This window comes from Bufo bufo, chromosome 7 (assembly GCF_905171765.1).
Source record: "Bufo bufo chromosome 7, aBufBuf1.1, whole genome shotgun sequence".
NCBI classification, from domain to species: Eukaryota; Metazoa; Chordata; class Amphibia; order Anura; family Bufonidae; genus Bufo; species Bufo bufo.
The window spans coordinates 215,374,228-215,397,100 of NC_053395.1; the positions used below are offsets into that span (position 1 = coordinate 215,374,228).

At 44.6% G+C, this 22,873-nt stretch overlaps 1 protein-coding gene across 1 annotated transcript in view; it reads right to left on the bottom strand.

Moving 5' to 3' along the window:
* THSD7B (thrombospondin type 1 domain containing 7B) overlaps positions 1–22,873 on the bottom strand; it is a 594,761-nt gene that overhangs the window by 302,329 nt on the left and 269,559 nt on the right. The window contains 2 exon segments of the mRNA XM_040440450.1: positions 5,982–6,182; positions 6,378–6,533. Of these exon segments, the coding sequence (XP_040296384.1) occupies positions 5,982–6,182; positions 6,378–6,533 (357 nt within the window).

Consider the following 22,873-nt stretch of genomic DNA (forward strand, 5'->3'; position numbering starts at 1 on the left):
CCTGGTCTGGACCATATCAGGTCAGAGCTAGGCTGTGGTACTAGATTCATGCAGAGCTGGACATTGAAACTAGAGAATTAGAGACGAGCCAAGTATTCAAAAATTACATTTGGCTGCTTTGCCAAATTTTTTAAAAAAATCACTTCTTGTCGAATTACTTTGTCACAAAGCGCATTTCTTTGTGAGTAGTGGGTGGCGCCGCCCCCCATCATTGTACCCCCCAGCTGATCGCGGCATCTCACAGCAAAAATACAGTGTAGAGTAAAATAAAAATAATAAAATCGTACTTACCTCATCTATCCGATCGCTAAGAGCCAGCCGCCGCCATCTTGATTGTAGATCCAGCACGAAATCTCTTGTCATCACATCGGCCGGTGTGGTGACGTTAAACGTCAACGCGCACAGGATTTCGAGCGGGATCTTCAATCAAGATGGCGGCGGTTGGCTCTTTGCGCTAAAACTGATGAGGTAAGTATGATTTTTTTTTTTTTTTTTACCACCATTCAGGGAAAATTGATTCTTACCACAAAGCATGAGGAAATTCGGCTTCGCGACAAATAGAATTTTCCCTGAATTCCATTTTGTGGAGTTTGATTCGCTCAACATTAATTGTAACCTCTCGTCAACCTAAGATAGATAGAGATCTGTACGTGGACCCCTTGCTTCCTTAGGGCTCATGCACACGACCGTATGCCCTCCGAGACATACAGTCCGTGAGCGGGCCATATGTCCCGGAGCGGCATACATCGTGTGGACGAGAGCGCACAGCATCATAGGTTATTATGATGCTGTGCGCGCTCGGGCCGCCCGCGGGGCTATTGTTCTGCACTTATAATATCATATTTTGAAATTCGTTCACACTTCGTTTACTGGTAAAAGGTGAATTGCGTTATGGATTCCGTTACCACGGACCATAACGCAATTCTATGACGGAATGCATAGCGGAATGCCTTTAGAGGAGGGGAGGACTCTCCTGCATAACCGAAACGGGGCGGATCCGTTTTGCAGCCCATAGACTTCTATTATGACGGAATGAATAACGGAATGCTTCTAAAGGCATTCCGTCATAGAATTGCGTTATGGTCCGTAGTAATGGAATCCATAACGCTATTCACCTTTTACCAGTAAACCTGAAATTCGCTCACCTCTAGTTTCCACCAATCTGATATGTATCCGATCCGTCTAATAATCCTGGACAACCCCTTTAATATCGTCTTGGTCATTTTATCTTCAGGAGAAGCCAGTTATTTTATTGGGGTTGTCCAGAATGTCCAACCCCTTTGATCCGTTTTCTGACCAGTAAGGGTCCATTCACACGTTACGCATTTTGTGGAACGGAATTGCGGACCCATTCATTTTTTATGGGGCAGCACGATGTGCTGCCCGGATACGGAATTGCAAGACTGCACTTCCGGGTCCGCAATTCCGTTCCCGAAAAAAATAGAACATGTCCTATTCTTGTCCGCAATTGCGGACAAGAATAGGCATATCCTATTAGTGCCGGCAATGTGCGGTCCTCAAAATACAGAACGCACATTGCCGCTGTCTGTGTTTTGCGGATCTGTGGATCCGCAAAACACGTTACGGACGCCTGAATGGATCCTAATCCTGATTGGGTTATTACATCTCCAGATATCACATCTCCACATGAATCAAAGTTTTGTTTTTTTAAGTTTTAGATTGAAAATATATTCATAGCGTTGTTATGCAAAGTGCCAAATTCCTGATTTTATGCACGGAGCGGCGGTAGACGTAAAACACATTCTATGTGCGAACTAGCAGCCCAGCAGCCCGCCGAAAGTAATTCTTTTTTACTACATATATCAGTAACCCCTGCCATGATAATAAGCCACACGCTGATTCCCAGGACAATCATTAATCAGAATCTGTGCTGCGCCGACTGATAGGCAGGGAACAGACTTAAAAGATTAACCTTATATAATCCCAGAGCTCCAGATGGGGGAACCCCGCCCATGGCATTAATACCTCACTTATGTTACATTAGATGCTGCTTATCCAGGACCCCCTGAGTAGTTCTCCATCACTAGCAGCTGAAAAGACAGGAGGTCCGCAGAACCTAAACCCAGCAGCTCGGGATGTGCTACCAGGAGCCGAAGCGGCTGGGGACAATGCCTATACTCCTTAAAGGGGTTTTCTGAGCATTTAAAAGGGTTTCCGAGATTTTTATGTTGATGACCTATCCTCTGGATAAGTCATCAGTATCTAATCAGTGGGGGTCCGACACCCGGGACCCCGACCAATCAGCCCCCTCAACAGTATTACACAATGAAATTATATACAGTGTCAGTATAGACGGTGTAGAAAACGGATGGAGCAGCCGCCGCCCCTGGTCTGAGAGAGCGATCTTTACTAGCCACAGGGAGGGGGGCGACATGAAAGGAAGGGGTCACTAAAAAATGACTGCGGGATGGAGCCCCATTCAAAAATTTGCTGTGGGGCCCAGTTATTTCTAGCTACGCCACTGACCGCGACCTTCTCGGAGCTCACCGAGCACAGCGCCATACATTGTATAGCGGATGTGCTTGGTATCGGACTCAGCCCCATTCACTTCAATGGGGCTGAGCTGCTCCTAGGCCACGTGATTGATGGACATGTCGTTACTGGCCTATGAAAAGCAGAAAGAAGGCCCCGGCGCTCACAGGAGCACTGCTGCTTCATCAAACAGCTGATTGGCGGGGGTCCTGGGTGTCATCAGTTAGAAAGTCTTGGAAAACCCCTTTCTTACTGATGACTATCCTCAGGATCGGTCATCAGTTTCTGACGGGCGGTGGTTCGATACCTGGCACCCCTGTCGGTCAGCTATTTAAAGCCACTGCCGGAACCCCAGCCCCCCTTGCAGCTTACCAAGCACAGTGCCATCCATTGTGTAGTGGCGGTTCTTGGTATTGCAGCCCTGCCCCATTCACTTGAGCTGCGCCCAGTCCATGTGATCAACGAACATGAAGTCACTGGCCTCTTCAAACAGCTGATCGGCAGGGGTCCCAGGAGTCGGACCGCCACTGATCGGATCCTTTGGGTAGGTCATCAGTTTTAAACACTTGGACAACTCCTTTAAATGTGATCCGTTGTATGTATTATACATTAAACATTTTGCAAATTTATGATAAACTTTGTGTTTGTATTTTTCACAATTTTCATGTTGTCTGCTTGCCGTCAGTGAATGCAAACATTACTGCATTCGGAAGGTAAAAAGAAAACCTTACTTATCACAGCTGACAGGTGGATATGCTTGAACTGCATCCTTTCCTGTCCTATTAGTTTTGCTACAATGTATCACGGCAGGTGCAATGTATCAACCTGGCTGTTTAGCTCACAGAGGATTTCCAGGACTGGATACAACTGTAACTCATCCACAATTGTGAGTATTAAAGGGGTTGTCTGGGTTCAGAGCTGAACCCGGACATCCCTCCATTTTCACCCCGGCAGCCCCCTGACAGGAGCATCGGAGCAGTTCATGCTCTGATGCTCTCCTTTGCCCTGCGCTAAATCATGCGGGGCAAAGGCATTTTTTGGAGATCCGGTGACATACCGGGGCTCTCCATGGGGCTGCCAGGAAGCCGGTGACGTCACCGGCACTGATAGGCGGGATTTCGTGCTGCTCTAGCCAGTAAAACGGCTAGGGCAGCGCTAAAGCCCGCCCATCAGAGCCGGTGATGTCACCAAACACACTGCCGGGCGGAAGCCTCCACCCGGCAGTGTGTTATTGAAAACAAAAGAACCCGTGCACTGCGCGATCTAGCGCAGGGCAAGGGAGCGCATCGTAGCATGAGATGCTCCGATGCTAGCCTCAGAGGGGCTGCCTGGGTGAAAATAAGTTTATGTCCAGGTTCAGCTCTGAACCCGGACAACCCCTTTTAAGTCAGGAGTCAGGACTTGTTTGAGCATTTGGATATAAGCAAGAATGTTCTTCACTGACAGCAAGCAGAGATTTTGATTTACATAAAGCTAGAAAAAATGCAAAATCACTACTCTAGGCCAGTCTATTTAATCACCTCTGTACTGAAACACAAAAGGCTACATACATAGGGATGAGAAGCTCATAGCATAGTATTCCCCTTAAAAGGGTTGTCTCATCTAAGACAATGGGGGCTTGTCATCGCTAGGTTATGCCCCCATTGTCTTATAGGTGTAGGTCCCAACACTTGGACCCGCACCTACAGTACAGACCAAAAGTTTGGACACATCTTCTCATTCAAAGGGTTTTCTTTATTTTCATGACTATGAAGGCATCAAAACTATGAATTAACACATGTGGAATTATATACATAACAAACAAGTGTGAAACAACTGAAAATATGTCATATTCTAGGTTCTTCAAAGTAGCCACCTTTTGCTTTGATTACTGCTTTGCACACTCTTGGCATTCTCTTGATGAGCTTCAAGAGGTAGTCCCCTGAAATGGTCTTCCAACAGTCTTGAAGGAGTTCCCAGAGATGCTTAGCACTTGTTGGCCCTTTTGCCTTCACTCTGCGGTCCAGCTCACCCCAAACCATCCCGATTGGGTTCAGGTCCGGTGACTGTGGAGGCCAGGTCATCTGGCGCAGCACCCCATCACTCTCCTTCATGGTCAAATAGCCCTTACTTTCAAAGTTTTCCCAATTTTTCGGCTGACTGACTGACCTTCATTTCTTAAAGTAATGATGGCCACTCGTTTTTCTTTACTTAGATGCTTTTTTCTTGCCATAATACAAATTCTAACAGTCTATTCAGTAGGACTATCAGCTGTGTATCCACCTGACTTCTCCTCAACGCAACTGATGGTCCCAACCCCATTTATAAGGCAAGAAATCCCACTTATTAAACCTGACAGGGCACACCTGTGAAGTGAAAACCATTTCAGGGGACTACCTCTTGAAGCTGATCAAGAGAATGCCAAGAGTGTGCAAAGCAGTAATCAAAGCAAAAGGTGGCTACTTTGAAGAACCTAGAATATGACATATTTTCAGTTGTTTCACACTTGTTTGTTATGTATATAATTCCACATGTGTTAATTCATAGTTTTGATGCCTTCATAGTCATGAAAATAAAGAAAACTCTTTGAATGAGAAGGTGTGTCCAAACTTTTGGTCTGTACTGTATATCGAGAACAGAGCCCCCGCAAAGTGGTGGCTGGAGGACTGTGGTCCAGCCACCACCAAGCACTCTCCCCATAGAAGTGAATGGGAGAAACTGCGCATGACCGGCCACTGCTCCCATTCACTTCTATGGGCCCCGATGGAAATAGCCGAGCCAACACTCAGCTATTTTCGGCGGCCCCATGGAAATAAATGGAGGGTGGCCGCGCATGCGCAGTGCGCCATCCAACACTTTCGGGGTTCCGTTCTTAATATAGGTGCGGGTCTTAGCAGTGGGACCCGCAGCTATCAGACAATGGGGGCATATCCTAGCGATATGCCCCCATTGTCTAAGATGAGACAACCCCTTTAGGTCCTGGCTACCAAGGACTAACCCTCCCCACAGGGACAGCAGGATTACTCAGAGAGAAGAGAGCAAACTTGCAAGTGACTCCTCCACAAAAGATAAAAAAAGATGGAATAAAGCTATTGGGACCCTTCGCTTTTATACACAAGACCAGTGATGCCCATCCTGCGGCCCTCCAGCTGTTGTAAAACTACAACTCCCACCATGCCCTGCTGTGGGCTGATAGCTGTAGGTAGTCTGGGCATTCTGGGACTTGTAGTTTTGCAACAGCTGGAGGGCCGCAGATTGGGCATCCCTGCACAAGACCTTTCAAGCTCTATAAAGTTATTACTTAAAGGGTTAACACCTCTAGGTGGCACAAGAGAGACCGTTTCCTCCCCTCTGCCGTAGAGCTATTTTGCGTACTTTTTCCCAGAAGGCATTGCTCTAAAGTCTTCTTACCAGCTGGACCTCTATAAGGAGGACCAGGACCTTCCAAGGCAAAGCAACTATCTCCCAGATATTTTAAACCAGAGAATAATCTAATGCAGGAGACTCACCGTTCTCCCCCAGGCAGGTCGTGTTTACGTTGTATTTTCCGTGTCCACATTCTCCGTTTTCAGGTACACAGTGTAACTGTCCAGATACCGCCCTCCTATAGCACACAGGATCTTCACACGGGACCGATTCTACTAAATGGGGGCAAGTCCCAGCCATTCTTGTGGGCTTCACGACAACTTGTCTTCTTCTGAATTTAAAGCCTGAAACAACAGCAGTGTCAAAATTGTCTCCTGAAATGTTTTGATTTCATAAATTCCTAAATCTGCAATTTGCAACAGTTTCCTCTTTGATACAATGTATCAACATTACTTCAATATTTCAATAGGCACATGTATCATTGTTCTGCCTTTTTCAGTTTTTTTTTCTTTCTGTGTACCAAAGTAAAAAAAACGTACCTTTTCTCCCATGAGGGGCCAGACAATTCTCATGTATACACGGTCCCCAGTCAGTCCATGGAGACAACAGGTAACCTGATGGGCAGGGGATGTTGCAGAGCTGAACTGCTGATGGTGCCGGTTCCACACAGAACCCCAGTTCTACAGGTCTGAAGACTAAAGAAGACAAAAATAATGAATTTCTAGGTACCGGATATTCCCGATGAGTCATCATTAAACTATGAAAGAGTTTTATGACAGGTCAGAAGAACATGTCTTATGGGGATCAAAGGCCCCCAATGATCCTAAGTATAGAACAATTTTAGCCCCCACAATTTAGAGACTGCACAATTAGTAACATGGAGGCCCCCAACTACCATGTGCCATTTATAATACTGGTATCTCCATATGTGGCCGTCACACACTTTGGGTCCCTTAGGCTGGTTTCACACGGGCGTTGCGGGAAAAGGTGCGGGTGCGTTGCGGGAACATGCGTGATTTTTCCGCGCGAGTGCAAAACATTGTAATGCGTTTTGCACTCGCGTGAGAAAAATCGCGCATGTTTGGTAGCAAAACCTGAACTTCTTCACAGAAGTTCGGGCTTGGGATCGGTGTTCTGTAGATTATATTATTTTCCCTTATAACATGGTTATAAGGGAAAATAATAGCATTCTGAATACAGAATGCAAAGTACAATAGGGCTGGAGGGGTTAAAAAAAAATATATATAATTTAACTCACCTTAGTCCACTTGCTCGCGCAGCCGGCATCTCTTCTGTCTTCTTTCTTTGCTGTGTAGCAACAGGACCTGTGGTGACGTCACTCCGGTCATCACATGATCCATCACATGATCTTTTGGATCATGTGATGGACCATGTGATGACCGGAGTGACGTCACCACAGGTCCTTTTCCTGCACACAGCTAAGATGAAGACAGAAGAGATGCCGGCTGCGCGAGCAAGTGGAATAAGGGGAGTTAAATTATTATTATTTTTTTAACCCCTCCAGCGCTGTTTTACTATGCATTCTGTATTCAGAATGCTATTATTTTCCCTTATAACCATGTTATAAGGGAAAATAATAATGATCGGGTCTCCATCCCGATCGTCTCCTAGCAACCGTGCGTGAAAATCGCACCGCATCCGCACTTGCTTGCGGATGCTTGCGATATTCACGCAACCCCATTCACTTCTATGGGGCCTGCGTTGCGTGAAAAACGCTGAATATAGAGCATGATGTGAATTTCACGCAACGCACAAGTGATGCGTGAAAATCACCGCTCATGTGAACAGCCCCATAGAAATGAATGGGTCGGGATTCAGTGCGGGTGCAATGCGTTCACCTCACGCATCGCATCCGCGCGGAATACTCGCCCGTGTGAAAGGGACCTTAGGCATCATGGCTGAGTACAACTGCTACCTGTGCCCCCACTAATGGAGAGCACTCATCATCTGCCAGTTCACTGGACAGAGGCCACACAAGAGCAGCCAGAGCTAAAGTTTTCCCATTCTCAAGATCAGTGTCATGTACATACATGCCTCACTGCGGGGGCGTCACCAGTGTCTCACAACTAGCGCCGCTGATAGTGGGGCTGATGGGCACCGAGCCAATCAGGTTCAGCGCCGGCGTCATGTACTTCCTGTGTTTTTAACCTCACTAGTGTCTATTACTATTTTTTTGATTCCTGGTATTCTGATTTCTGCATTGTCCCTGACCTTGGCCCTGACTTTTGATTATACCTCTGACTTATCTCCTGGTACTGACCTCGTCTGGTATTTGACTCTGTGTTTGTATCTTGTGTTGGTTCTGATCTATCTCTGGATTCTGGCCTGATTTTGACTTAGCTTTTGGATTCTGATCTGATCCTGGTTTTGCCTGTCTGGTTCTGACCTCCTGTCTGACTACTCTTTAACCCCACAAGGTTTAGGCCCCTGCACTGAGTCAAGTTAGGGACCGTCGTCAAGTTGGGGGCCGCCATTTAGTCTGGATCATCCAAGTAGGTGATGGTGCCTGTGGAGTACTGGGCTGCACTGTTCTATATCCTACATGACTAGAGGATCCTAGTGATGGTACACCTACTGGTTAGTGTTTCATGACATGTCCTAATGCTGGGCGGTTCTCGTCTCACCTCACAGCAAAGGTGGTTAGATCAGTCCGCTAATCCCAAGGTCTAATGGGTATGGGGTGTTCCTACGTCAGATGTTAGGGCAAGGAAGGATCGGGCATGTTGGATTTGAACATGCCTGCTCCTTTGTACTCAGGGAAGATAAGCCACCACCGGAAGAGTCAGGAAGTGGATTATTCCCCTTGCCGAGCAGGACTGAGCATGCATGTGTGCGGGGAGGTTGGGAGGAAGAGAGACTGGGCACTTTGAGACACCATTATACACACTACGTGGTGAGCTGGACATGCCAATATCAGTGGGTTTGCCTAACGTTAATTTAATGGGTATGATGCATATAATCTTAATGATGGAACCAGGAGGATCAGGATTAACATTTCCATTGCTCTCTGCACGGGGGTTGCTGCAGTGCAGGCAGCTGTGAGATCACACACAAAAAGGGAACTGTTGGGATAGTAGATACCTATATATATATATATATAAAGTTCCCCTAATTTATGGAGATAAAAGATCCAATCACTGCATAAAATAGTTTTCTACATAGATTGCGTCTGTCATCCACCCGGATAATAAAATAAAGCATCGCATTATTTAGAATCCGATCGGTGCCGTTTTTGTAAGGTAAAACCCGATTTCAGGCGGCGGAGCATTGGTTTCTCACCGTGCGGCACATGAAGCTTTGTCTTGATAAGAAAAGAGGCTCTTTACAAACCCCAGGACTGAGGATTGGGACTTCACAGCCGTCTGCACATCCATATAAAGGTCAGAAAACGCAGGAACGGCTTGACATTCACCGTCTATATGCAGCATTTATCGATGCTAATCAGCAGCGCTCGTTTCCAGGGACATTTTGTTTCTAAACTTTCACAACTGAAGGATTCTGGGTAATTACTACAGTCTATACGCTCAAAAACACAACTCACAGTATATTATACGGAAAGGGGTCCTGCAGGGGTGTTAGGTGGAGGAATCTACAACCGAGCCAGGCAACTGGACGCTAAGGAATTAGAAACCAATATTGTAGGAGTTTTCAGAATTAAAGAAAATGATCTAGTGCAGTTTTCATACTGGTAACTAGGGGGACACATAGAGCACAGTACAGCATGCCTCTCACTTTTCAGCAGTGCTGTGAACGCTACCAGAAGATCATTTCTAGTATACTATTATCACTAAACGGGTTATCTCACAAAGTTATAACAGTTCTACTCACATATCTGGAGGACTTTCTTCCCTTTCTGTGGGTGGGTAGTAGTTCATTAAGCCCTTGAATCTCACAGGATGCACTGCAATTTCTGATTATAGCCCCAGAGATACATAGGGTAGGCAATGCCTGCACAAGTTTCTTCTCCACTGTCTAGATAGAAATATAGCCACGTACAGTACAGACCAAAAGTTTGGACACACCTTCTCATTCAAAGAGTTTTCTTTATTTTCATGACTATGAAGGCATCAAAACTGTGAATTAACAAATGTGAAATTATATACATAACAAACAAGTGTGAAACAACAGAAAATATGTCATATTCTAGGTTCTTCAAAGTAGCCACCTTTTGCTTTGATTACTGCTTTGCACACTCTTGGCATTCTCTTGATGAGCTTCAAGAGGTAGTCCCCTGAAATGGTTTTCACTTCACAGGTGTGCCCTGTCAGGTTTAATAAGTGGGATTTCTTGCCTTATAAATGGGGTTGGGACCATCAGTGGCGTTGAGGAGAAGTCAGGTGGATACACAGCTGATAGTCCTACTGAATAGACTGTTAGAATTTGTATTATGGCAAGAAAAAAGCAGCTAAGTAAAGAAAAGCGAGTGGCCATCATTACTTTAAGAAATGAAGGTCAGTCAGTCAGCCGAAAAATTGGGAAAACTTTGAAAGTAAGGGCTATTTGACCATGAAGGAGAGTGATGGGGTGCTGCGCCAGATGACCTGGCCTCCACAGTCACCGGACCTGATCCCAATCGAGATGGTTTGGGGTGAGCTGGACCGCAGAGTGAAGGCAAAAGGGCCAACAAGTGCTAAGCATCTCTGGGAACTCCTTCAAGACTGTTGGAAGACCATTTTAGGGGACTACCTCTTGAAGCTCATCAAGAGAATGCCAAGAGTGTGCAAAGCAGTAATCAAAGCAAAAGGTGGCTACTTTGAAGAACCTAGGATATGACATATTTTCAGTTGTTTCACACTTGTTTGTTATGTATATAATTCCACATGTGTTAATTCATAGTTTTGATGCCTTCATAGTCATAAAAATAAAGAAAACTCTTTGAATGAGAAGGTGTGTCCAAACTTTTGGTCTGTACTGTATTTATATGAAGTAGGGATCAGTGAATGAAAGGTGTTTGCTACGCTTCACTATGAGATCGCCATCGGCACTCAGAGGAAGAAGGGGGCAGGGAAGCTATTGAGCATGTCCGTCCACTACTGAATGCAGGAGAAGGTGGACCAGAAGGAGGTACGGCAGGGAAGGCTACCAAAATGTAAAATACATGAAACAACCAAATATTTTATTGTATGTATAGTGCAATAATACTTCATTTACAAAGCTCCGTCCATTGCATAGTATTACTTTTTGTGTGATTAGCCATTTAAAGGCATATTCCCATCTCAGACAATGGGGGCATATCGCTAGGAAATGCTAGCAGAATGCTGGGGTGTATAGGGAGAGGCATTACCAGTAGACAGAGGGAGGTGCTCATGCCGCTCTACAGATCACTAGTGAGACCTCACTTGGAGTATTGTGCTCAGTACTGGAGACCATATCTCCAGAAGGATATTGATACTTTGGAGAGAGTTCAGAGAAGAGCTACTAAACTGGTACATGGATTGCAGGATAAAACTTACCAGGAAAGATTAAATGACCTTAACATGTATAGCTTGGAAGTAAGACGAGACAGAGGGGATATGAGAGAAACTGCTAAATACATAAAGGGAATCAACAAGGTAAAAGAGGAGAGAATATTTAAAAGAAGAAAAACTGCTACAAGAGGACATGGTTTTAAATTAGAGGGGCAAAGGTTTAAAAGTAATATAAGGAAGTATTACTTTACTGAGAGAGTAGTGGATGCATGGAATAGCCTTCCTGCAGAAGTGGTAGCTGCAAATACAGTGGAGGAGTTTAAGCATGCATGGGATAGGCATAAGGCCATCCTTCATATAAGATCGGGCCAAGGGCTATTCATAGTATTCAGTATATTGGGCAGACTAGATGGGCCAAATGGTTCTTATCTGCCGACACATTCTATGTTTCTATGTTTCTTTGTCTGAAAGGTGTGGGTCCCATCTCTGGGACCTGCACCTACACCGAGAACGGAGCGGTGAAAGTGGTGATCGGGGTTCGGCCACCGCCAATCGTCTTGCGTGCCCACTGCTCCCATTCATTTCTATGGGGCAGACGGAAATAGCCAAGGCAGTGCTCAGCTATTTTCGGCGGGCCCCATAGAAATGAATAGAATGCACCCTCCATCACTTTTGGGGCTCCATTCTCGATGTAGGTGCGGGTCCCAGAGGTAGGACGCATATCAATCACACAATGGGGGCATATCCTAACGATATGCCCCCCACTGTCTGAGATAGGAATACCCCTTTAATATGTGAATTATAAGTCTATGGTACTGCTAGAGACTAGATAGGCAGGATCACCCATTTGACAATGGAGGAAAGGAGATGAATATCCACATGTGTCCTTCTCTGTTTTACTTGTGGACAGGCTGGGTGTGGAGCAGTAGGCTTCCTCTTCATGTAGATTCTTTAAAGACTTTCAGTCCCATTAATTTCTGTAGGCCATACCCATTGAGAGACAGAGATGTATGCTCCTTCAGTATGGAAGTTCCCATAATAATAAAGAACATATTAGGTAACTTTTAGTGTTGAGCGAGCACCAAAGCACCCGAGCACAATGGAAGTCAATGGGAGAACCCCAGGCACCCCCTGCTCTGAGGAGGGGAGGGAGTCGGGACTCTAGTTCGGCTGAGGAGTCCCTGCTCTGACTCCATATATAGCTCTGTCCATATATAGAGTCAGTGCTTGGGGACACCCCAGTGTATTTAAATCTAATTTAGAGGAATACTTACTACTAGTAAGTATTCCTATACAGTAGAAGTCTCATATTATTATTATTATTATTAATTTTTTAAGTGACTGGCTATGCAGCTGTATAGTGTAGTGGTTACAGTGACTGGGCTCTGATGCAGAAGCTGTGAGTTCAAATCCTGTCACAAACTTTTTCAGAAATAAGAGGCTAAACTTAATTTAAACATATATATATATATATATATGATTTTAGCCATAATATATTTACACATATTATTATATATTTAGAATATATAATATAATATATTATAATATATGTAAATATATTATGGCTAAAACATTAGTAGTAGTTTCCCACATTATGCATTCATATATATCAGGAGTATGATTTTATATATTTTTTATATAAATTTTTTTCTTCGAGTAATTACACATTTATTTTGTGCCATACATTTTTACAATTACAAAAAAAAATATAAAATATATAAATCTAATTTAACCTCCAATTCTGAAAAAGTTTGTGACGGGATTTGAACTCACAGCTTCTGCATCATAGTTCAGAACTTTAACCACTACACACTATATAGCTGCCTAGCCAGTCACTTAAAAAAAATATCCTTGAGACTACTACTGTATAGGTCTTAGTAGAACTAGAAGTACAGTAAAGTAGAAGTCTCTTTTAAGTAACTGGCTATGCAGCTATTATAGCTGAGTGGTTAATGCCTTGCCTCTAATGCAAAATATTGTGAGTATGAATCCCGGCAGAAACTTTTCTGAAATACAGGCTAAATTAGATTTAAATACACTTAGTGTCCCCAAGCACTGACTCCATATATGGACATAGCTATATATGGAGTCAGAGCAAGGACTCCTAAGCTGCGGACTCACACTGAGGGATTCCCTCACTGTACAGCAATCTTCTGCATAGAAATAGAGGCTAAATTAGATTTAAAATACACTGACTCGAGCATCGCGCCGAGCCTAACTGGTGTTAGGCCGAGCATGCTTGCTCAAAACTAGTAACTTTCCAAATGCTGTAATTCAAAATGACTGTTTTGGCAAAAGTAGAGGTGACTATCCCACGCCTAGAATTCATGACTTCTAGGAATGATTGCTCAGATCCCTGGCAGCAGTTGTCATGACTCGCCCAGGAGATTGTACATGATATAACTCTGCACTGGGAAAGGGGGGCTCCTCTGCCCTGGACCATAGGTGGTCAAAAACTTTAGGTAACTGTCAGCTGACAGCTTTTCCTCCAGATTCTCATATAAACATGTACATTTGGCTCGGCTGCCGTACTATATTGTATTAATGGACAGAGCGGAATAAGCTGGTGCTAGACTCCTCGGGCAGTGGCTTATCTCCTGTGGGAACAAGAGATCAGACATGCTGAAGTCCAATACATGTGATCCATATGACATCTGCCATAGGGAGAAGTTAGGAGACCACCAAAATCAGCTGGTTCTACAAACATTTATCTAATGTGTAGGGCCACCACACAGCTAACTTTTCACCTTTTTGCCCCAGGGGTCAGTTTAATGACTAAAGTCTGTTGTAGATAGCTGTGTGTGGTCCATGACCACATAGACCATGTGTGTGGTCTATGTGAAGGACACATTTTGTGGACAGACTTCTGGTTGACTGACCTTGACCCACTGTATTATAATGCCTTAAAGGGGTTTTCTGGGACCCACCAGGATCCGGTAAAGCCACCGTAATTATATATAGAATACTGTATTCTGAGGCTGGCACTCACTCGTACGGAAAAATATCAGTCGTAATAGTGTTATCTAAGTAGTACACAAAATTTTATGTGGCACATAATCTACAATCCTAACATTAACATATCACATAAAGTACAATAATTAATACTTAACAATCACTGCAGCAAACAAAGTTAAAATGATCCCTAAAAAGTACCTAAAATCTAAAACTTAGAAGCTCCAAACGCGTTTCAGGGATCTCCTTTCCCATTCCTCAGTGGGACCACTCCAGCTACCTTAACCGGTTAGCATAAGTCTACCTCTCGCGATACTACACCTTGGTCACATGACCAGATCTGAGACCTGTGCTTAACGGTCGAGAGAGACCAGTGACGCACAAACTAAGTGGGACGCCTAACATTGAAACCGCGGGAATACGAAAAGTTACTGTGAGTAAGAATCGAATATTCGGATCGCGGGAAAGGTGAAATTTACAGTGAGTAAGAACTTTGTATTTAAATCGGATACTCCCCGAATATGGGAGATTGATCCATTGAATATTTAAATCGGACACTTCCGAACATTGGAAAAAGTGCTTTGAATGATTTTTGCCACATTGCTTATAAGAAAATGAATATAAGTTAAGGTCAAAAGAGACCAATACAAACATAAGAAACAGACTGACCTTTGGTCTGCGTTATACCCCTCCTTTTGGAATTTCATTGACTTTTTATTGAAGTTTTAGATTTTAGGTACTTTTTAGGAATCATTTTAACTTTGTTTGCTGCAGTGATTGTTAAGTATTAATTATTGTACTTTATGTGATATGTTAATGTTAGGATTGTAGATTATGTGCCACATTAAATTTTGTGTACTACTTAGATAACACTATTACGACTGATATTTTTCCGTACGAGTGAGTGCCAGCCTCAGAATACATTATTTATATGCCCCTTTGTTTAATCTGAGTGAATCAATTGAGACTAGAGCACCCATTCCAGAATTGTAAAAGGGGTGAGCGGTTTGTCTACATTTTTACTTATATATAGAATACACCTTTTGGAGAAAGTTTGTAATATACATAGTTTTACCATTCCCTCCTGGGAACCTGATCATGGTGGTGCTCCACTTCTGAAAATCCAGCTTCCACCGACATCACATCCTTTGGCAGGTTTCCGGCCTGATCTATGGACGGGACTTTACTTCCACTGTAGATGGGGCCAGAACTATTCCTCTCCCTGGTGAGGTGGATTCAGGAGACAATGCACCGTGGAGAGAAATAATTCTTCACCCTGTCCACAGAAGATGTGACATCTCGTCCATAGCCCTATCTGGAAACCTGGAAAAGGATGTGATGTTGGTGGAAGCTAGATTTTTTGAGGAGGCGCATCATCTGTGACCGATCCACATAACTTCGGATTGGCGAGTATCTTACAAGCTTTCTCCTACAGGTGTGTTGTGTAGCTTTGTGGGACCCAGAACACAATTTTTAAGTGTCTGACACTACAATGGTCCTGCAGGACCATATGATGCTTCACCTGGTGCTACGTATATTTTGGAGATATTCTTCCCTAGAAGGGATAGAACTACTGGATCAGAGATGCGCCTCTTGCATCCTAGTTATTAAAATTTTAAGAGGACTCAGAAAGTGCGACTTATTGGTATCTTTATTTACCACCACCTCATCAAAAATTCAGCAGCCACCAGCAAAAGCGTCTGGGCTGTTCATGCAAAAAAAATGTATTAGGGGATTATTCTTATACAGCAATTACACAAGATGAACAGATCTGGTCCCAAGAAAGCTGATAGAAAAATTTCTCTCTAATTGATATAATTTTGCAGGATATTATCATGCGGCAACACAATACACTGGAACTCGTTGCCGCTTGGCTCTCAGACAAAAGAACAAAACTGTCAGACTACTTAAAAATTCTTCCATAAGCCTCTAGAACGGTGCACATACAGAATTAGTATCAATAGGCGCAAATGTTTCCGCCGTTGAGTCCTTCTGGAGTAATTACATACCTGCAAAGCAGAGATGATAAAAGGCCAGGATGTATCTAAATGGTCGCACTCCAATTCAAAACAATTAATTTGACTCAAAGTTCTCATAGTTAATAATAAATGCAAATGGAGCTTGGATGGGGAATCAGTGTCTTAAACTTAGACCAATTATCTTCCATCTACATTTAGTCTAAAGCTTATTATCTCCACATAGACGATGCTCGGGCACAACTTAATCTTCCAGTGAGAGGTAATGCTGGACTTCATGTTCTCTGACATGTTCCAAGCCCACTGCCCTAACGGGGTTAATAATGAAGGCACATCCTTCCTGCATTGTCTGTGTAGACAGTGCAACAGGGGCTGAGTGACTTATGGCTGCTCTAGTGAATGAGAGTCGATGGACATAAAAGTGTCCATTGATCTTTGACTTCTTTGGAGGAGACATTATACAGCCCATCTCCCATACAGCAGGGAGTGGGAGGACAACGGCATAGAGAGCCTTAGGCCTCATGCACACGGCCGTTCCGTGCATTAGGGACTGGAATGTGCATTCCCCAATGCACAGGCACCATTCGTGCGGCTGCCGTGACGGATCCAGAGCCATTCAACTTGAATAGGTCCGTGATCCGTCCGCACTGCAAAAAAAATTAGAACAAGTTCTATTTTTTTGCGGAGGCATGGAGAGGAAACCCATGAAAGCACTCCATTCCACACCACACTTCTAGATTGAATGGGTCCGCATCCATGATGCGGTGAGCACACGGCCGGTGCCCACATATTGCTGGCCCGCTGTTTACGGGCCACAATACGGGCCACAGCCGGCAATGGCCGTGTGCATGAGGCCTTATAGTGTTAGTATCCTGCCTTATCTAGGCCTCTAGCAGTTAAAAGGAGCTTTCATTGAATTCCTAATCAAACTGAGATGAACCTGAGGACGCTATAATGATTACAAGATGACCCTGCTGACTCTGTCCCAGTCAACTCAGCAAAGCTGTACAGCTAAAATCTCAGCCTATCCTTTGGGTTGATAATATTTCTTCTTTAAATATTTTCAAGAGAAATAAACAATGCCCCGGGTATGTTTTTTCACTGATGATATATCTGTACAGATGTTTCAGTTCATGAAAGGAGTATTATTGCATGCTGGCAGTTGTTGTACAGCTGGAGACCTAACTTAGAGGCCACTGCTATAGAGTATGGGGTATAGTTTACAAACATACCTTTTTTAGAGCTTTTCTAAAGAGTTTTTTTGAGTAAATTGAATATGAACTTTTATTCTGCCAGGTTCTGCTCCTGCAAGTTCCAAGAGTAGAACTTCACCGTGAAGTGCTTCATAGCCCTGCCCCTCTACTCTGAGTGACAACTTTAGTTGCAGGGCCCAGGGGAGGAGAGAGGAGTGATTGTAGCAAGAATAGCGGTTGTAGTTGGTACCCTGATCTTTGGGGTCTACTGCCTGGTTTAGGTTGGGGCGCCTATGGTGTTGGTGGTTTTGAGGTGAAAAGTAGGGTCCCTTGGGGCAGCGGTAGATGCAGTGTAGAGATGCAGAAAATAATGTAGCCAATTTGCAGCAAATGGTTCTTTACTGAAGGTTCAAATAAAAGCACATCAGTTGCAGTTCTCAGCATGTATGGACTGGCAGATGTTACACAAATGCACTTTTTAACAATTCTTGTAGGTTACCCGGCTGCAAAGGTACTTAATAGACTTAGATATGCCTTCAAAGCTATCCTCCTTACACTGCACTTCTTTAACTGAATCTTGCACAAGCATCCAGGAATGGGGTGTAAGGGCTCTTTCACACTTGCGTTATTGTCTTCCGGCATAGAGTTCCGTCGTCGGGACTCTATGCCGGAAGAATACTGATCAGGATTATCCTAATGCATTCTGAATGGAGAGTAATCCGTTCAGGATGCATCAGGATGTCTTCAGTTCCGGTACGGAACGTTTTTTGGCCGGAGAAAATACCGCAGCATGCTGCGCTTTTTGCTCCGGCCAAAAATCCTGAAGACTTGCCGCAAGGCCGGATCCGGGATCAATGCCCATTGAAAGGCATTGATCCGGATCCGGCCTTAAGCTAAACGTCGTTTCGGCGCATTGCCGGACCCGACGTTTAGCTTTTTCTGAATAGTTACCATGGCTACCGGGACGCTAAAGTCCTGACAGCCATGGTAAGTGTAGCGGGGAGCAGGGGAGCAGCATACTTACCGTCCGTGCGGCTCCCCGGGCGCTCCAGAGTGACGTCAGGGCGCCCCAAGCGCATGGATCACGTGATCACATGGATCACGTCATCCATGCGCATGGGGCGCTCTGACGTCATTCTGGAGCGCCCCGGGAGCCGCACGGACTGTAAGTATACCGCTCCCCCGCTCCCCGCTACTACTATGGCAACCAGGACTTTAATAGCGTCCTGGGTGCCATAGTAACACTGAAAGCATTTGGAAGACGGTTCCGTCTTCAAATGCTTTCAGTACACTTGCGTTGTTACGGATCCGGCAGGCACCTCCGGCAACGGAAGTGCATGCCGGATCCCAACAACGCAAGTGTGAAAGAGGCCTAAGACTTCTTTTTTCTGCAATGCAACCTCAGGGCGGACCCTAACATCAGACTACGCTCTGCATTTTTTTTTGGACAGGTTGCCATACTTAAAATTTATGCCTCTACATCATTCTCTGCGGGATGTGGATATTCTTATGCAGATGGTCAATCTGCTCTTAAAGAGGACCTTTCACTTGTAAAAACTATGTGAACTAAGTATTCTGCCATGTAGAGCGGCGCCCGGGGATCTCACTGCACTTACTATTATCCCCGGGCGCCGCTCCGTTCTCCCGTTATGCCCTCCGGTACCTTTGCTCCTTAAGTTATAGTAGGCGGGTCTTACCTTGTCCTGTGGGCGTCTCCTTCTCCTAGGCTGCAGCGCTGGCCAATCACAGCGCACAGCTCACAGCCTGGGAGGTTTTCTTCTCCCAGGCTGTGAGCTGTGCGCTGCGATTGGCCAGCGCTACAGCCTAGGAGAAGGAGACGCCCACAGGACAAGGGAAGACCCGCCTACTATAACTTAAGGAGCATAGGTACCGGAGGGCATAACGGGAGAACGGAGCGGCGCCCGGGGATAATAGTAAGTGCAGTGAGATCCCCTGGCGCCGCTCTACATGGCAGCATACTTAGTTCACATAGTTTTTACAAGTGAAAGGTCCTCTTTAAGATGTGTCCAGGCACCATAAGACTTTAAAGTCCTCGACATGTGGCAATGAAGACTCAGTGGTCCTTGTCAGATAGCAGTTCTCCAAAGAATTTCTCTCTATACCTCCTCTTCTACATCTGGCCTGCTTTTCCAAATATATGAAGTCCTTTTTTGGCCCGTCCATGGATTTCACCTAAACCAAGTCTGGCTTCTCTGTCAGCTCCTGTTATAAGACCTCATGCAAACAACTGGAATTTTTTTCTGTATCCAATCCACAATTTTTGCAGATTGGATACAGACCCATTAATTTCAATGGGGCTACTAAAAAACCGTGTGCTGTCTGCATCTGTGTGTCTGTCCCGCAAAAGAATAGAACAATTCTTGTCCGTTTTGCAGGAAAGAATTGGCATTTTGACAATGGCGCACATGGAACGTGTACAGTAGGACTGAGACCATATTATTAACGTAGTTATTAGATACAGCGATTCGAACCCGATTCGCTCAACCCTAGCCATGTACATGAGGCCTCTCGCCTCAGTCTAAACTCAGACTCCTCTAGCGCTATCCTGATTCATTCCTCCCTTTGGGTAAAAGGTAACAGCCCCACCTAGTGGCTGGTGGTGTTTACTATGGCCTATTAACTCCTTGTGCATAGATATATAGGAATGCATTTAACATACAAAAATACATGTTCACCCCTTTTTGCAGTGCATTGTTGCTCTTCAGTAAGACGCTGCATAGAGGTCCCCTGGTTGTATACTGCAGTTATCACTCAGAGCAGAGAGGAGAGGCTAAGAAGTAGCTCAATGCAGGGAGCAGTTCACAGTGAGGCTCCACTTCCTGGGCACTTGCAGGAGCAGAACCTGGTAAAATAAAAGTTCATATTCACACTACTCCTGATAATAAAAGCTCTGCTAAAGGTGTGTTTGGCCTGCTCTCCTCAGCCCCAATCTAGTGCTGTCAGCAGTTTAGCATGGTCAGAACCGTTGACAGACCTTCTTTGCGGTCCCAAATGCACGGGCAATGTCCGTGCGGCGGCCGGGACGATCGAGACCCATTCAACTTGAATGTGTCCGTGATCCATCCACACCGCAAAAAAATAGAACATGTTCAAGTGAATAGGTCCACATCCGTGATGCGGGGAGCACACAGCCGGTGCCCGCATATTGCAGACCCGCTGTTTGCGGGCCACAATATGACTACGGCCGGGCAACAGCCGTGTGCATGAGGCCTTGCATAAGGCCTTAGAGATATAAAAAATCTATGTTGCACATCTGTTCCAGTGATTGATCTGCACAGCCAGGGAACTGCAGACACCTCAATAAATCCACCTTTTTTGGAGCATTAAACTCTGTCTGGGTGATATCAGCCCCAGATATGCCAAGCAGATGATATCAAATTAAATTATTCCACGGCCTAATATCAATGTTCTGCCAAAAGTTTGAGTTGTGCCATTTGCAATCATTTTCACTTCATTTTCAGCAGCTGGGGATAATGAACTGGGTTATAAAGTTATATATGCTTTCTCTGAGGGAGCGATCTCCAGGGAGGGACGGCCGTTTAAATGAACCAGTCATTTGCCAGTCGCACAAACCTAATTATTTCTACCGCTTTGCGACATTTGAACATTTCACAAGCAAATGATTCTGAAAATGTCAACTAGTAATACGTTACTTATGAAGCTTTATTAGCGAGGGTCGTAGCTGTCAACTGCGTGTGATTATTGGGAACATATGAAGATTTATGGTTTCTACAGGTTAGGTGATAAATATTGGATAGCTGAGGTCTGACCGCTGAACCACTCGTGATCTGGACAGTTCCCCTCTCTGAATGGAACTGTAGTGTGCACGTCGGTCTACCATTCCATTCACTTCTATGGGGCTGATGGAGCACTGTCTACGTCAGCCCCATGGAAGCATCATCCTAGAATCGCCGCCCAGAAAATGGGCCTCATCTTGTTGTGTGTGAGCTTCAAATCTTGAGTTCCCTCTAGGAGTAAGGGAACGTACCAGGAGACAGATGACACAATGAGTCTTCTGAGCTCCCCTAGAAACTTCCTTTATTTTACAGCAAATGCTCTGGGACTTTTCCTTACAGTCTAAGAAAATACTGCTCTTGGTGGTGGACTTCTGCTCCTCGTGGGTGGTCCTTATCAGTGATTCTCTGTAGGACCGCCCACTAGGCTCACAATAATTTAGTAGGGATTTCCATCAATAAATGACTAGTTGTACTAATATTTTTCCAATAAAATTATATATCAATCTGCTCAGCTCCTCCTGCTCTATAACATGCTGCTCGAAGTTCAGACATCATGCACAACATGACAGGTTCCCTTTTAGAAATCTGTCTGAAATCCAAAGAAGATAAATATAGCCATATAACGGCTTAGAGGCGTCTCACATTCCAGGTTGAATACGGTTAGGATTTTCTTCCGCAATTAAACCAAACTTGTACATTCCTCCATCAGAAGACAATAGATCGCTAATGCCATCCATACATGCTATTTTCAAACTGCCATTAAATTCACACTGATTCGTGGAGAAGCGGCATTTGGCTGCTATCGGGGACTGTTCCTCAGATCATCCTTTTATCTGACAATACAAACTATTCAGAGACATCGCAGTGAATAATTTAATGAACCCATACGGCTACATCCGAGAAGAAGATGTGTTTACATTGCAAATTATATATCACGCTTGTGCGGGTCTAATAATTTGAGAATTTCGATTAGAAGAAGCCTCGATGGATCATAGCAGCACTTCTTTAATAGTTATTCCAGCGGCCATCAATTTTAATTAAAGCTGTATTCACCGTATTAAATCGCTGCTTTCATCTTACAAGCTCGGAAAATGTAAACCAATTACGAAGCTTAGATGCAGTAAAGAGACGACGGAGGATTGAAAATGTGGAAAATATCACCACTGCACCCAAACAAATAGTTTTACATTAATGAATCTTGAATTATTTATAACATTTAAAGTGGTTGCCCAGGATTAGAAAAACATGGCTGCTTCCTTCCAGAAATAGCGCCTCAGCTGTCTACAGGTTGTGTAGTACCCAACACAACCTGTGAACAGGCGGGGCATTGTTTGTGGAAGAAAGCAGCCATGTTTTTCTAATCCTCAACAATCCCTTTAATTAGTCCTTTAAGGGTGCTTCCGCCCTACATCTCTGAGGGTACGGCCACACAGAGTTTTGTGGACAAGGTTTTGAGGCAGATCTGCCTGCAGGACTATAAAGGGGTTTCTCGGGATTTTAATATTGATGACCAATTCTCAGGATAGGTCATCAATATCAGATTGGCGGCGGTCCGACACCCGGCAACCCCGCCGAACAGCTGTATGAAGAGAAGGCTGTGCACGCGTGTCGTCTCCTGTCTCTCTTCCTGCTCACTGCTGCTATGTCTATCCTGAGGATGGGTCATCCATATTAAAAGCCTGGAAAACCCCTATAACCCAAAAGTGGATCCACCAGTACATATCCTT